Here is a 16365-nt window from a genome sequence, read left to right as displayed (position 1 = left end):
TTAAGATTTATTTAAACAACAGATATACAGGCGCACACACACACACACATACACACACACCAGAGAAAAAGAGAGAGATCTTTCCTCCACTGGTTTACTCCCACATGGTGGCAACATCCAAGCCTATGCCAGGCCAAAAGCAGGAACCAAGAGCTCCATCTGGATGCAGGGACCCGAGTACTAGGCTCATCTTCTGTTGCCTTCCCAGGTACATCAGCAGGAAGCTGCAACTGAAGCTGGTCCCTGGATCCTTCTAAAAACCTTCTCCTTGGCTGTGGTGACCATGGTTTGTGATTATCTATTTTAGTTCACCTCTTTTTGATCCATAAACTGTGAACCTCACCAGAGACCTTGTTTATCTTGCTCTCTGCTGTGTCAAGTATCAAAGGATGTCCGGGGTCAGAGCAGGTGTTCAACAGATGTGTATGGAAAACAGTACAAGCCTTTCCTGAACCCACATTCAGAAATGGACATGGACCTGTTCAAAATCACTCAGATTTTTTTTAACAAAGTTGATCCAAATTCTCCCTGCTGGCAACCCAGGTCTCCACCCCTAGACTGGCAAGAATTTTTCTAAACCTAAAAACAAAGAACCTGCTGAAAATGGACTGGCATCTGGCACAGAAGTTAAGATACCCATGGGACTCCAGCATCTCACATGAGCATGGCTGGATTCCAGTCCCAGCTCCGACTCCCGCCTCCTGTTAATGCACACCTTGGGCGGCAGCAGGCGATGGTTCAGGTATTTGAGTCCCTGCCATGCGTGTGTCAGACTCGGACTGAGAATCCAGGCTCTGGGCTTCGGCTGGGGCCCAGCCCTAGCCACAGTTCCGGTTGTGGCGGGCATTAGGGGAGTGACCCAGCGGCTGGGAGTCCTCTCTAACTCTGTGACTTTCAAAGAAATGAAAACTTAAAATAATAATTTTTCTAAACCGTTCCCTAATATGAGTGCCCGAACAGGAGAGAGCAAAAGTCGTGCGCGGGATAGGAGAACGGGATTTAGGTTCGCCTCTTCTCGCGGCACCTTAACGTACACCGGATGTAAAGTAAGGGTTCCTATGGCAACTACGACGTGGCACCGTGGCTACCACAACCGGACAAGCAAAGAGGCCGGCCACAGCCCCCGCGCAGGCGCACTCGATCACTCTCCCTCGTCCCTCCCCCGCCCCGCCCATCCCGCCGTAGTCTCGGGCCCCAAGGGCCTTCAGCCGAGGCGACGCTGCGCGGGTCACGTGACGTAGGGGGCGGGGCGCCGGCCGGAGGCGCAGGCGCAGTTTGCCGGGTGGGTGGGTCAGGTGACCAGAGGAGCCGTCGAGTCGGTTTAGGCCGCTGCTCTGGGCTTCCAGAGTGCCGGTCGCCATGGCCAGCCAGTCGCAGGGGATCCAGCAGCTGCTGCAGGCCGAGAAGCGGGCGGCGGAGAAGGTGTCGGAGGCCCGCAAGCGTGAGTTTCGGGGTGGGGCGGCCCGCGGGGCGCCGAGGCTGAGGAAGGCGGCTAGGCCTCGGGAAGAGGCCTGGAATTCAGCGCGGGGCGAGGGTGGCGGTAGTCCCGGAGGCCTGTGTGTTGGGAAGCTCTGGAAGGGCTGGTGGGCCGCCCGGAGGCTGCCCTACGCGAGAACAATTCTGAGTGTAGAGACAACGGTGGGTTAGCGCGCTCTTCGGGGTCTGGCTGGCGCCTACAGTAAGGCTGTCCAAACGGAGCTTCGGTCTGTCTGCCCTCGCACCTGCGGCTTCGGGAAGCAAGCCACCACCCGCACCACTGCTCGCGCTAGGCACCCGGGGCCCTCCTTGCTCTTCCCCTTCGCCCGATCGCCACGCTGGGTCGCCCAGGCTTTGTGTGTCTGACCGCTCCCCCCTCCCCCCATCGCCATCGCCGTCATCTAAGCTCAGGACACCAACTTCTCGGGGGCTCCCGTGAACAGCCGAAAACTAAAGTTGCTTCCTTATTTTATTTTATTTTTTACGCGGCTAATAACTGCCAGCGCCAGTGCCCACTGCTCCTGTGGTCTCCCCCATCCTGGTTTTCCACGTCCCAGGAAACCAGGAAGCAAATCCTGGGTAGGGTGATTGCAGGTGAGCTGAAGGCTCCAGTTGGGAAATGCAGGGTTGCCAAAGAACTTAATAGGTGGGGCCTAGTCTCATCTTCCAGGGAGGAGAAGCCGTTCTCTTCCGGTGCACCCTTCCGCGGTCAGCCAGCCCGCCTTTGGGTCAGCAGACTTTTATGCCTGTAGAATCGAGCACAGCCTCTTCAAGGCGCCGAGTCTCCCAGCACGCGGAATAGTTGTGACTCCGCCGAGGCACCTTGGTCCATTCCCTCTGCAAGCCTTTGCTTTCTCCTCCCTGCCCCGAGTTCTCTAATCCTTAGTCTTTGGACCTCAGAATTTAGGCAGCGCTTCTCCCAGGAAGTCTGCCCTGATTGATGCTCCTCCCCTCAGCCTGGGTCAAGGGTCCCCCTTCAGTGCTTGCTTACATGGCTGCGTCCCCAGACCAAGTTCCTGGGGAGTAGACACTGTCTGACTTAGTTTTATGTATCCAGTTTTCCATCTGGTGAGAAAGGTATTTGTACCCCCACTTTACAGATGGGATAATAAGGCACAGAGGGAAATGATTTGACCATACCTTGGGAATTAGCTTAGTTGGGGCTTAGAGGCATGGATAAATTCACCATGCAAGGATAAATTACCAAGCATTGTGGGTCTTAGTAACTCCTTGGTGTGTTTCCTAGTATAAGACTTACAATCTGTCCCACATCCAAGTAGATTTCACGCGTGGCTCCTGCCCATTCTCAGTTAGGAATTGCGTGATACTCTGCATTCCATAGGAAGAGCTTTCTTTGAGGGGAATGGGAACAATCATTTTCTTGGCCTGGGACTGGAACGTTTGTGTTCCTTGTAGACTTTTTCCAATCATGCCCTTGACACAGCGTTTCCAGAATGACTTCTCAGAGTTTGTCCAGTGGTGTCTCATCAGGGAATAAGTTGTGTCAGTGGGAAGGATGTGAACTGGCTGGGGGAAGCGCAGGAACAAGCATGTAGGGTGATAGGGTAAGAACAGGTGAGTGCCTTGGAGGCACTGTTAACCTGTAAAGCTGCATAGCCCAGGTAGCTCTTAAATAGTTACTGGGTGAACTTATCTCACAAGAGTTGGTTTATGGCTAGTGTCCATCTCAGAGCTACGGCTGAAAAAGTGATCACCTGTCTTGATCTGTAATTATGGTTGACATGCCCAGTTAGGAGTGGGGAAGAGGCTGTGCCTGGTGTGGTAAAATGATCCAACCCAAGTTTTAATGAAATCAGTGCTTTGGACCTTACTATTAAGAAAAAAAAAAAAAACAAAACCAAAACTGTTGTTTATTTCATTGAAGAGAAAAAACAAACCACCAGCTCCCAGTGTGAGGCCTGAGGAAGATGAGATTTGAAGGAAATACGATTTCCTGTGCAAATATTTTGATTTCCAGAGAAGCCTATCAAATTGAACTTTGTGATGTTTACTGAGAGGCAGAGGTGATATTATCTTAAGTGATGAATTCAGTTAGCAGTGGGAGTTGGGAGTAACATATTATAAAATCAGGTTTAGCTACTGCATAATGTTTGGGCCCTGAATGTTATTTGTAGATTGTTGATTTGAAAAAGATCTTTGTCTTTGAAATATGGCCCAGTATAACTGGTGCAGAAGATAGCATGTAAAAGTTGGGGTACAGAGGGGATAGCAGGCCTGAAGTAGTACTGGAGTAATACAGACTGGTAGAAATAGTTCTTGGGGTGCTTAGAGAGAAGTGCTTAGAGAGAAGCCTATTTTAGACTAGCTCATGCAGTGTTGATGTTGTCAGTGTAGTTATAGGTCCAAAATTCTGTTCCTCCTCAGGAAGTGGAAGGCTGAGTTTCCTTCATCCGTATGGTTCTGGTAGGTGCACAGTGTCTTTTGTTCTGAATTAAATACCCAGATTGATCATCTGAGACCCTTTTTATTCCATCTGAGTATCAGGAAGTTTAACTGGTGAACAGAGATTGAAAGCAGAGAGCATGTGTGGCTGGTCTTGTGCTCCGTTTTCATATGGGCTTTGACAGGACCAGGCTTTTTTCCCAGCTGTGTGTTAAAAACTACCCTCTTCTAGAATCCAGGGCACCTGTGTCCCCTCCCCTCTCAGCCAGTGTGCAGCTTCCCATCCAGTGTTCCCCCTTCAGCCTGCCCTCCCAGACACTGCTTTCATTGCTGCCTTGTGACAGGCATGGTAGTTTCCAGCATTACATCATCTTTCATTAGTACATTTTAGGTTGATGTCCCTGGTGAACCTATTAGCTCCTTGCTAGGCTTCTAATCAGAGCTCCAGTTGTCGCCAGCCCCATACTAGAGTGTATACTTCCTGGGAAGAGGAGTTCCCTGTTGGTTCCTAGCAGAGAATATTCTGACATGTTGCACAACTTTTTCCATCATTTTCATGGCCTGTAGTTATGAAGGCATCTTTTTTAATGTAGTCATTTCTTAGATACAGCCTATAGGTGCCAGGAACCTGTTAGCTTTGAATTCTCTTATTCCCATGCATGTCTCTGTCTCTTGGGATTGTGTCTTAACTTTTTCCCCTTGTTTACTGTTAAAACTTAACTATTTTGGTGTCTGCTTTTCTACTTGTCTTTTAACCACTTCCTGATTAGTTCTCTGTTTTGAAAACAGGAAAGAACCGGAGGCTGAAGCAGGCCAAAGAAGAAGCACAGGCGGAAATTGAACAGTACCGCCTGCAGAGGGAGAAGGAGTTCAAGGCCAAGGAAGCTGCGGTGGGCCCCCTTTTCTTTTTCTTTTTTTAAAGATTTATTAATTTATTTGAAAGGCAGAGCCAGAGAGAGAAAGAGAGAAAGAGAGAGAGAAAGAGAGAGAGAGAGAGAGGTCTTCCATGTGCTGGTTCACTCCCCAGATGGCTGCAAGAACTGGAGCTGAGCCAATCCGAAGCCAGGAGCTCCTTCTGGGTCTCCCATGTGTATGCAAGGGCCCAAGCATTTGGGCCATCTTCTGCTGCTTTCCCAGGCCATAGCAGAGAGCTGGACCGGAAGTGGAGCAGCCAGGACTCAAACCGGTGTCCATATGGGATGCCAGCACAGCAGGCAGCAGCTTTACCCACTATACCACAGCACCACACCTCCCACCCCCATTTATTTTCATCACTTTCCTTTCCTCTTTCCCCCAGGCTCTTAAAAATATCTCGCATAGCTCAGAGGTTCTGGCTCTTATAGAGTTCTGAAAATTTGGGTATCACGCATTTTATTGTATGCTCAGGCTGCATCTTTTAGGATAGTCTTGTTTATTAACATTGAATCCTAGTCTTCACTTATTCAGTCATTTAACAAATAATCTATCAAATAGTGCCGAGTACTGAGACAGATGATAGGGAATCAGCTGTGAACAGAAAAGAGATCTGACCCCTGCCTTCACAGAGCTTAGCTTACAGTCTTGCAAACCTTTAGCTGTAAAGTAGCATAAACAGAGCCCTGCTTTAGTGTAGTATAGTGAGAGGCATTTACCACTAGTCAGTGTATGCATTGGATCATAGTACAAAAACAGATCACAGAAAATACAGAGGAAGCAGGGATCATCAGTCTGTAAAGGGAAAGAGTGGAGGAGGAAAACCGTCAGCACTCTTGGAAAACGCAGTTCATACTGGTGCACAGTGGGATTTCTTGGTCAGTATAACTAAAAACCTAGGTGAAAGGCCAACTTTATTTTGATCCTGAACTTAAAAAATATGCTCAGGACTCTTGCTCTCTGAGCTCTGCTTTTGACTTTGCGTGCTTTGTTCTCGAGTTCTACATTGTAGTGGCTTGTGTCTGGTATTAAAAGGCACGTGCGTCCTTCTTGGCCTTAAGTAACAAAAGTTTCCACCATCTCTGCACAGGGTGATTTTTTTTTTAATTAAAATGTAAAATGCAGGGTGAGTTTTGGGCACAGTGGCTAAGACGCCTCTTGGGATGCCCATGTCCCCTCTCACTGCTTGAGTTCGTATCCTGGCTCTGGTTCTGATTCCCGATTCCCGCTGCCCTGCTAATGTGCACCCTGGGAGGCAGCAGATGGGGGCTCAGGCATTTCAGTCCTGCTGCTCACGTGGGAAACCCAGACTGAGTTCCAGACTCCTGGCTTTGACCTGACCCATCCCTGTCTCGTGTGGACATATGGGGAGTGAACCAGCAGATGGGAGATTCTCTTTCTGCCTTTCAAGTAAATGAAAATAAAACTGAATTATGTTATCTAAAAAAAATCTTAAACTGTTTCCTGATGCTTGAAGTTAGGCTGATTGTTGCTGTAAGTCGTCAGACTACTAACAAAACAATGGAGAAATACTTGTGTCCAGCGGCCATCTTATCTCCATATTTTTACCCTCTACTGTGCAATTACAGAGATGTTATCAGTGTTGTACTGTTAAAGCAAAAGCTGAGTTTTCTAGTGATTTTCATCTATAATTGTTTCCATCTTGAGGTAACTTAGGGAACTTGGCAATGGTTTATATTGGTAACAGAAATGAGTTTTTATCCCGAGGAGAGGTTATGGACTTAAAAATATGAATTAGTGACTGATCTCTTACGAACTGCTCCAGGGTGTTCCTGTAATGCAAGCAGTTACAGTGTAGTATGAACAGCTGTTAAGTTTGCACTCAGAAGACTTGGGTTTGAGTCTGCGTGTTTACTTTTCCCTCTTTGAGCCTTATTTTCCTAATCTAAGAAGGGGTGATAGCCTCCTGCTTGGTTGTTGTGAGGAACAGGCAATATGAGAGAATGCTTTGTAAACTAATGTATAAATCTATACGAGAAAACAGCACACTAGCTGATGAGAAGATTCAGACATGAAATTATGTCTTGGAGAACCTGATAGGTCAAGTTCAAATAAAGTATCGTAGTTAACAAAGAGCCTACCTGACTGTGAAGACCATAGAAGGTAAAAGAACATTCATCAACCAGTGTGTCTCAAATTATGAATACAAACTGAAGAGTAAAGTGTAATAAGATAAAAATATTGAGTAGAAAAGGCGGCAGTGAGAAATCAGTTTGCTTCTCTCCCAGCCTGGAAGTCCTCAGAGCTCGACATTGGTAGCAGTGTTTTGTGAGTTCTAGAATATCTGTATTTGAAAGAACAGATGTCACGTATTTATAATATTGGTGAATCTACTGCTGAACTTAGGAGCTTAAACATTAACCAGTAATGGTGAAACTTATATACTTGTCCTAAACTGTGTTTTCATTGTGTTTGTTTCTAAATAGTTTTTTTAAAAATTTTATTTAAGGTATACAAACTTCATGTATACAGATTTAGAAACATAGTGATATTTTCCACCCTACCCTCCCTCCCACCCATGCTCCCACCCTTCCTCTTTTTTCCTCTCCTAATCCCTTTCTTAATTTTTACAATGAATTTACTTTATACTTATAAGATGTAAGCAATGGTTTACTTATAAGATTAACCATACACTAAGAGTTAAACAAATACTAATAATAAGAAAAATAGAAACCACTGTTCAGGGCTCTAAACAATCATTGAAGCTTAAAATGTCAAATTCACTCCTATACATTGCATTTTTGGTACTCTGTTACCACAGTCAGGGAGAACATATCTGTCTTTTGGGGAATTGGCTTATTTCACTAAATATAATGGTTTCTAGTTGCATCCATTTTGTTGCAAAAGACAAGATTTTATTTTTTATGGCTGAGTAGTATTCTGTTGTGTGTGTTTATACACCATAATTTCCTTTTCCAGTCATCAGTTGATGGACATCTGGGTTCATTCCACATCTTAGTTATTGTGTGTTAGCGATAAACATGGGGGTACAGATAACTCTTTGATATACTGATTTTATTTTATTTGGCTAAATTCCCAGGAGTGGGATTACTGGGTCATAGAGTTAAAGAGAGGGAGAGACAGAGATCTTCCATGTGCTGGTTCACTACCCAGATGGCTACAACGGACAGGGATGGGCCAGACTGAAGCCGGGAGCTTCATCTGGGTCTTCCCTGTGGGTGCAGGAGCCCAAACACTTGGGCCATCTTTTGCTGCTTTTCCCAGGCCATTTTTAAAGAGTGTTTAAGATACCATGTATGTCCTCTTTTAAAACCACACACACAAATATCTATATCTATACATATGTGTGTGTGTGTGTGTGTGTATATATCTCCTGACTGCACACAAATATCTATGTCTATACATATGTGTGTGTGTGTATCTCCTGACTAGTGCTCTGTATCTTGCTTTTTTCCTCCCTAATTTGTGTACTTTAAGAACTCATCCATGGAAGCACCTTAATTTATTAACCAGTCCTCAGTTTTTGAGTATGAAATCGATTCTAGTCTGGTTAAGGCTACACTTAGACCCTGGAGAGATGTGTGTATCATCTCTGGAGTAGGGTTCTAGCAGTGGGAAGGCCGTGCAGCTGACCTTTGGCTGAATGTGACTCCCATTAACCCTGGCAGTGTCTGCTTCCCCACGTGCTGTGCAGTCATGAGGCTACATTGTCTGCTGCTGGTCGCTTACCTTCATTGAGGAGCCCAGGTTTCCCCAAGTCAGCAAGCAGCTTTCCGGATGTTCCTGGCCCCTCCTGACGTTCCCTGTGTGTCCTCCTCCCACTGCAGGCACTGGGATCCCACGGCAGCTGCAGCAGCGAAGTAGAGAAGGAGACCCAGGAGAAGATGACCATCCTGCAGACCTACTTCCAGCAGAACAGGGATGAGGTCTTGGATAACCTCTTGGCCTTTGTCTGTGACATCCGGCCAGAAATCCACGAGAACTACCGCATAAATGGATAGAAGAAAGCTGCCCTTGTTCCACGGCTGGGCGTTCCAGATGCTCTCACGGAGCCTGGAGCTCAGCAATGCTCACGCTCTGCCCTCATGACGAGGCATTAAATTATTTCTGTGTGTTTCATAGGAGGACCTTTACTCGTTAGCTTCTTTATCCAGACTTATCCAAAGAGTTCATCTTTTTACTTCGTATTTCTTAGAGACATTTAATAAGTATATGTTGTGTGTTTTCCTGTGCCTTTTAGTTCAAGCAACATATATGTCAGTGTTGACTTTTCTCTTAGATCTAGTATAAAAAAAAATTCTTTGAAGAAAGAAAGGGACTAAACAATTTGTTTCCCCTATGCTTTCTTGAAGGTCAGGGGCTTTATCTATGAAAAAGTAGTAAATAGTTTCCTGTAACTTGTGTGAAGCAGCAGCCAGCCTTAATGTCTATTCTAAAGGCAAAAGCAATGAATTACTCGTGTAATTGTTTAGGCTGCTTTTAGCTTCTTAATCAAAATTCCTAGATGATAGAATTTAAGAACTTATTACATGTTATTACTTGGTGTACTGTTAATTTAAAAGTAAAGACTTTGTCATGTGTTCTCTCTCTCGCACTTCTCTGGTTCATCCTATGTGATAATGCAAAATGCACTTTGGCCTACAGAATTCTTCAGAATGTTCTGCAGAATTCCACTTAGGAAATTAGCTCACATATCACATTTGCATTCATGGTTAGAAATTGTTCAAGATGTACAGATTTTACAAGAAGCAAAATGCTTGTAATTTTACCTAAAAATTGGTTTACAAAACAAGAAGTAGTGTCAGCTCGCTGCTTCCTGATACCGGGGCTGCCCTGGCGGTTTATCAGCCTGTGTCCTCCTGGTGGGCTAAAGGACGTGACTAAAGCTCTTAATGACTTCACACTACCACCTAAGAGTTAAATGTCTTACAGCCTCTGTTAGCTGCAAGTCTTTTGTTGGTTTCAAACTAATTTCTGGTAGAAATGGTTGAAAGAGCATGGGATTTCCTTACCAATACAGCTAGAAAGACTTTAAAAATATATTTGAAAGATAGACTTTTAAAAATATATTTGAAAGAGAGAGCAAGATCTTCCATCCACTGGTTTACTCCCCAGATAGCCACACGACCAGGGCAGGGCCAGGCAGGTCTCCCACGAGTGTGGCAGGAGCCCAAACACCTGGGCCATCTTCTGCTGCTTTTCCCAGGCCACCAGTAGTTTCTGGATCAGAAGTGGAGCAGCAGGGACACAAATGGTTACCTAGATGGGTTGTTGGTGTTGTAGGCAGCAGCTTCATCCACTATACCACAGCGCTGCCCCCCGTGTCTGTTTTGTAGTAGAAGACCTCAGAAAGTTTTCTTATGCAAGCTGTTTGACTTCACGTTAAAACACTCAGGCCTGACTTCCCCTGAAACTGCTCGTCAGGGTCAGTGGTGGGGTCCACACTGAGAAACCCAGCCTTCTACCACTTGACGTTTAGGATTATTTCATGGGCTTGGCCACTCTTCTTCCCCTGAAACATTTTATTATTTTTTTTTGAAAGATTGATTTGTTCGAAAGGCAAAGAGAGGGAGAGACAGAGTGATCTTCCATCCACTGGCTTACTCCTCAAATGGCTGCAAAGGCCTGGGACTGGGCTAGGCCGGGGCCAGGAGCCAGGAGCTTCATCTGGGTCTCCCACGTGGGTGTAGGGGCCCAAGCAGTTGGGCTACTTTCTGCCCTTTCCCAGGTGCATTAGCGGGGAGCTGGATTGGAAGTGGAGCTGCTGGAACTTGAAGTGGCACCCATATGGGATGCTGGTGCCACAGGCAGTGGCTTTACTTGCTGTGCCACAGCGCTGGCCCTGAAACACTCTTAGTTTCCTTCTGTTATACAGTGGTGAGCTACCTTGCTTCTCAGGCTCTTCCCAGTGCCTTCTCATGTTTTCCCAAGGTTTTGTTCTTGGCCTTCTGTACATATTTCCTGATGAAACCACTTTCATTTCCTGGCATCGTGGTCTGTATTGAAGATACTTGTATCTCAAACTCCTGTCAAATTGCTTATTTGATGTTTTGACATGAATGTTTAGTAAATACCTCCACCTTAACATCCTGTGCTTATTATGACTTAACTCTTGGTGTGACTGCTAACTGTAGCAACTCCTTACCTGCTGCCCCTGCCAATACAGGTTTCCCAAACCGGAGAGACAGGAGGCAACACTTAGACTCACTGACCCATGATTTTTAACCTGGTTGCCACCGATATTTTCATCCTGGATTGGTAAGGCTTTGCTTATTTTATGGCCGGTTGAACCAAGCAGCCCTGTGTTGCTAGTCACAGAAGCCGAGGGGAGTATTTAGAAAAGGGCTGTGACCAGTGGTCAGTCAACAGAACAAGGCATCTGAAAAGTAAAGGGCTTGGTGACCTGGGAGAGGAACCTAGTATAAAGTGTGTAGAGAGTTGGTTTGAGGGAGGGATGCAGTAGTGGCTGGTGGGGGAGTTGGCTTGAGGGAAGTGATACGTATTTTTGGGTCCCCAAACCATCCCCAGATGGGAACTGTTTGCACAGCAATAACAAAAGGATTAAAAATAAAGTACAGGGGCTTCTGGTGTGGCATGGAGGGTTCAGCACCTGCTGAAACGCATCCCACATAGGAGTGCCGGTTAGAGTCCTGGCTGCTCTCGTGGGGAAGCAGCAGAGGATGGCCCGAGTGGGTGGACCTCTGCCCCCATGTGGGAGACCCAGATGGAGTTGCGGGTTCCTGGCTTCAGCCTGGCCCAGCCCTGGCTGTTGAGGCCATTTGGGGAGTGAACCAGTGGATGGAAGATTCCTGTCACTCTACCTTTCAAATTCATACATCTGTTTCTTAAAGGGAAGCACTGCATGTGGTACTGGAACAATCTAGGTGCTCAGCAAGGGTTTCTTAATTTTTTGAAATCAGCCATAATTTTCTCACTCTACTCATTATTAAAAGTTTAATAATAGCAATAGTGGTGAGGCTAGGCCAGGCTCTGCGATCCCAGTGGCTTAATAGAACAAGATTTTATTTCTAGTGCCTGCTGCAGTTTGGGTGACTTCAGGACAGCCATTCACAGTGATTCAGTTTACTTCCACTCCCGTCCCACCATCTCTGCTGCTGGTTTCCTCAGTTGCAGGGATGGGAAGGCAAAGTTGGCAAACATGGTTCAGTGCTGAAAGACACATGACACTTGCTCTCAGCTGCTTAATCGGCGGAGGTCACGTGACCCAATCTAACCAGGAGGGAGCTGAGAAATAAAGAGGAAGCCCGTGGATGTTCCATGAGCAAAAAATGTTTGCTGTAGTTGTCAAGTGTAGGTGTCTTCGGGCCGGCTATTGGTCTAAGAGCTGCATTTATCATAACTAGTCCTCGTAGCAATTAGGCAACTATGAGCTACTAGGCAGAGAGGTTAGGGAACCAGAGCACTTCAGGTAACAACCCTGCAGGTTAGGCATTGGCATTCCATTTCCATGGAGGAGAAGAGAAGACCCAGAGGCTTAGAGAATGTTCGAGGTTGTGGAAGAAGGAAGTGATGGACATGAAGTCTGCTCAGCTCAGAGGCCGCAAAGCAAAAACCTGGCTGTGCTCTCAGGTGTTTTCAGAATGCTTTGGGGAGCAGGGTACTCACCTCCTTCAACCCAGTAAAGCTCTGGCCCCACCATTCCACCCAGGAAGACTGATGGCACCAGGGGTCAGGGAAAGCCCGTCAGTGCTGTGGTGCGTATCCCGGGCCCCTCATTTCTACCTCTACCTGTTCAGGGACAGACTGGCAGATAGGAGTGTTTTCTCCGGTCAGCTGATGTCATATGACTGGTGGCTGTGACATGACTGCAGCAGCTTCCACACACAGCAAGCAGCTGTGGCCCCAGCCCCCACTTCCCTTGCAAATAGGTAAATTTTAAGCAGCATGCTAGGCACGTGCTTTATGGGAAGCTTGGCCAGTGGTTCGAGGAGAGGAAGCTGCCAGATCGTGTCAACATCTGCTTCCTCCGGCTTTTAAAAGACTTCAGATGACAACGACTGGCTCCTGGGTCAAGTGTGAATTTAAGGCCATAGCTCCCTGTGGGGGATGACGGGTGGAGTGAGGTGGGGAGGCTTAGAGAGTCAGGGAGCAGATCGCCCCAGCCCCTTTCTACTTGAAAATAACAGAAGGTAGAGTGGCAGCATCCTAGAACCGTTGGTAGCTGCTGGAGGTGAGCTCAGGGGAGGCTGCTAGGCTAGTGGTTCAGACAGGACTGGGCTGTCTGCTACTGCCTCCCGTGTTTTTAAAGCGGGAAAGACCTCAGAGCTCTAATTAAAGCCTGGTTACCTTCAATCGCCCTTCGTTCCTCGCCCCAGCTGGAGGTGAGCTCCCCCCCAACCCTGCCCGTTTTCTATCCTGGCAGCACTTGTGCCGTCTTCAGTGTAGAAAGGGATCCTTGATGGCCTAGGAGGGCTGCTGGCCTTCCTGTCAGGAATTCAGAGGGTTTGTTTTCGTCTGATGTGCCCCAGTTTCCTGACAAACAGCACACGATCTGTCTTACTCCCAGCGCACCTTCTGACAAGGACAGCTGCGTGTTCAGCCCCAAGCTCCCACGCGCTGTCAGCCCATGTCTTGTATCACACAGTGGAGCTTGTCACTTGGCCCGGGGACTTCAGCAGTTGAAACTAGTGTCATGGAGCTACCAGCAATAAACATTCTGTCAGGTACATTTTTGCAAATACTTTAAAAAATAGCTTACCAGGGGGCTGGCGTGGGTCTAGGGAGTAACGCCACCACTATGGCACCAGCAACTTTAGTGCAAGTTGTTCAGGCTCTGGTCATGTTTCAACAGTGCATTTCTAAAGTTTAGGAAGACAGTGAATCTTAAGTGGCAGCTCCAAAAAACTAGACCTCATTTTTGATCTTTGCCTTTTCACTTACCCCGAGGGGCTGAGGCTGTCCCCTGTGCCATCTGCAGCCACACCAGCTGGGAAGTTTATCATTTTCATCCAGGTTGCCAAATCGTGTTGGCAGCTGGCCCTCTGCCAAGGGTCATGGCAGGACAGGTGGAGCCACTGCTGCGTAAGGGTGGCTTTGCCTGGGGTTTGTGACGGCTTGGGTTTATTTGTAGGTGAGACCCTGATGATGTCATTCATATCTATCCATGCACTTCAGATGGATTTAACACATTCTGAGGGTAGGGTGCTGGGAGGACAGCTCCGAGCACAGGCACAAATACCTCGTGCCCCAGAGGTATACTGTCTTTCTGGGGAAGAACTCAATGACGAGCATACCAGGCGACAGGTTGGGGTGCAGGTCCAGCAAGGTAACTGAACGGGGAGGGTGCAGCGAGGCCCAGGACAGGAAAGGGCTCCCAGAGACTGTCGGTCAAGACCTGAGACAGCTGTCCGTGGGGCTTGGGGCCGGCCTTCCCAATGGAGAGGGAATGGTAACCCCGGAGAACTGGAAGTGAGAACATGGGGTGTAGGAGGAACTGAAAGATGCTGTGTATTCTTGGAGCTTAGGGTATTTTAGGGGTTGGGAGAGTGGATAAACATTAGCCCAGGCTAGGCTGAAGGCAGGGAAGGGCTTGGGCCCACTGCCAAAGGCTTTGTGAATTCATCAGAATAACAGTACTGAAATCTGCTCTCTAGCACACGTGGCTGAATTTTATTGTCCTTTCTCCATTGTACATGGAGCCACCACTGCGCTGTGGCACAGTAACAGGACTGGCCACATGCAGGAGTTTCGAGATGCAAACGCAAGAAGCCTTGCTGTTCAAGTCTGCATTTCACTCTGTGGAGCAACCTATTTTTTTTTTTTTTTATTTTTGACAGGCAGAGTGGACAGAGAGAGACAGAGAGAAAGGTCTTCCTTTTGCCGTTGGTTCACCCCTCAATGGCCGCTGCGGCTAGTGCACTGCGGCCGGCGCACCGCGCTGATCCGATGGCAGGAGCCAGGTGCTTCTCCTGGTCTCCCATGGGGTGCAGGGCCCAAGCACTTGGGCCATCCTCCACTGCACTCCCGGGCCACAGCAGAGAGCTGGCCTGGAAGAGGGGCAACCGGGACAGGATCGGTGCCCCGACCGGGACTAGAACCCTGTGTGCCGGCGCCGCAAGGCGGAGGATTAGCCTAGTGAGCCGCGGCGCCGGCCCAAGAGCAACCTATTTCATTTCATTAGTGCAGTCACCCCCTTCAGCAGGCATTGTCCACCCTCTGCAAAAACACTGAAGGTCTGGAGGCGAATGCGGGGCTGCGGTGTGGTGCAGTGGGGTAAGCTGCCCCCGCAGCATCAGCATCCCACATCAGAGCACCGGTTTGAGTCCCAGCCGCTCTGCTTCAGATCCAGCTCCCTGCTGATGCACCTGGGGAAGCAGCAGAGGATGGCGCCGAGTGCTCGGGCCCCTGCCATCCATGTTGGAGACCCTGATGGAGTTCTGGGCTTCTGGCTTCAGTCTGGCCCACCCCTAGCCGTTGCAGCCGTTTGAGGAGTGATGGCAGATGGAAAGTCTTTCTCCCTCTTTGTCACTCTGCCTTTCAAACAAATTTTTTTTTCCATTTTTTTTTTTAATAAAGTGAACTAAGCCGTCCGAGGTCACATGCCCCCAAGCCTGGTCGGCCAGCCCCCAAGTCCTCTATCTTCTGTGTCTTAATACGGGACACAGATGTGTCATGTAAGTGCATGCTAGGGTGACCACAGCGAGGAGGAGGAGTGAAGGCAGCCTAGCAGAAAGGGCACGAGTCCATCCACCCCGCTTCACCGGGCAGAGGGGCCCTGCTGGGGACCAGGCCGCCCCCCTGCTGCACGCTGTCTTTCAGTAGCCTATCAGCATTTGGTAAAACTCCAGAGCTCCTTGGGCCCCTTGCTCTCATGCTTCCAAGTCTCTTTGTTGGAACACCAGGCACTAAACACAGCTTACCGCTGCCCAGGACAACCCCTGGCACTTAGCAGACCGTGCTGCTCGGACACTCAGTTGCCTGGTGAACGAAGGAGCCAGGGGTCTCAGGTACCGCCCACCGCCTCCAAGCACTCTGCCTGGGGGAAGGGGGGGGGGTGCTGACTGAGGCTGCAACCAGCTAAGCGTTCTGAGTCTACCCGTAGAAAAGTGCAGGCTGCCGCGTGGACGCGGCCCAGCCGCATCCCGGCAGGGCCAGGCAGCAGGAGTGGGGACCGCCTTCGTGGGCAGGACGGAGGGCCAGGAGAGTCAAGTCCCTTCCTGCCAGTCGGGGAGCTCAGAGCCCTGTAAGGGGACGGGAGGCAGAGCCCAGTGTCCCCGCAGGCGATGAATGCCAAAAGCAGAGGGCCCGCAGCACACAACGGAGCCCCCTTTCCTATAAAACACGCGTCCCTGCTACCCTGCGCTCTAAAGAAACATACGCTCGGGTCGTGCCTTCTGCGGGGGAGAGGGCACTTACTTTTCAAGGCAGATCCTGCCACCGTGGGGGTGACAGCCGCAGGCAGGGAGCTTTGGCCTGTCCAGCAGTTGCGGCCACAACTGTGAGCAGTAATTATGCGCCTGCTGGCTGCACAACACTTCTCGCAGCTGCTCTCCTTGACTCTTAATTCCCCTCGCGCGACATAGTTGTATTGGCCAACCCGCCCCCACCCCCTTTTTGCAGGAAACAAGGCAC

General features: G+C 48.7%; 1 protein-coding gene across 1 annotated transcript; it reads left to right on the top strand.

The window, feature by feature from the left end:
* The first annotated feature begins 1278 nt into the window (after positions 1-1278).
* Positions 1279-9367, top strand: ATP6V1G1 (ATPase H+ transporting V1 subunit G1). Its single transcript, XM_062207700.1, has 3 exons — positions 1279-1441; positions 4669-4769; positions 8601-9367. Exons 1-3 carry the CDS (start codon positions 1360-1362, stop codon positions 8772-8774), a joined length of 357 nt encoding a protein of 118 aa, XP_062063684.1. The 5' UTR covers positions 1279-1359; the 3' UTR covers positions 8775-9367.
* The last annotated feature ends 6998 nt before the right edge of the window (positions 9368-16365 follow it).

The sequence above is a fragment of the Lepus europaeus genome, chromosome 12, assembly GCF_033115175.1.
Source record: "Lepus europaeus isolate LE1 chromosome 12, mLepTim1.pri, whole genome shotgun sequence".
Lineage (NCBI taxonomy): Eukaryota > Metazoa > Chordata > Mammalia > Lagomorpha > Leporidae > Lepus > Lepus europaeus.
The sequence above is the reverse complement of the archived record's forward strand: the minus strand, read 5'-3'. Positions and strand labels throughout refer to the sequence as shown.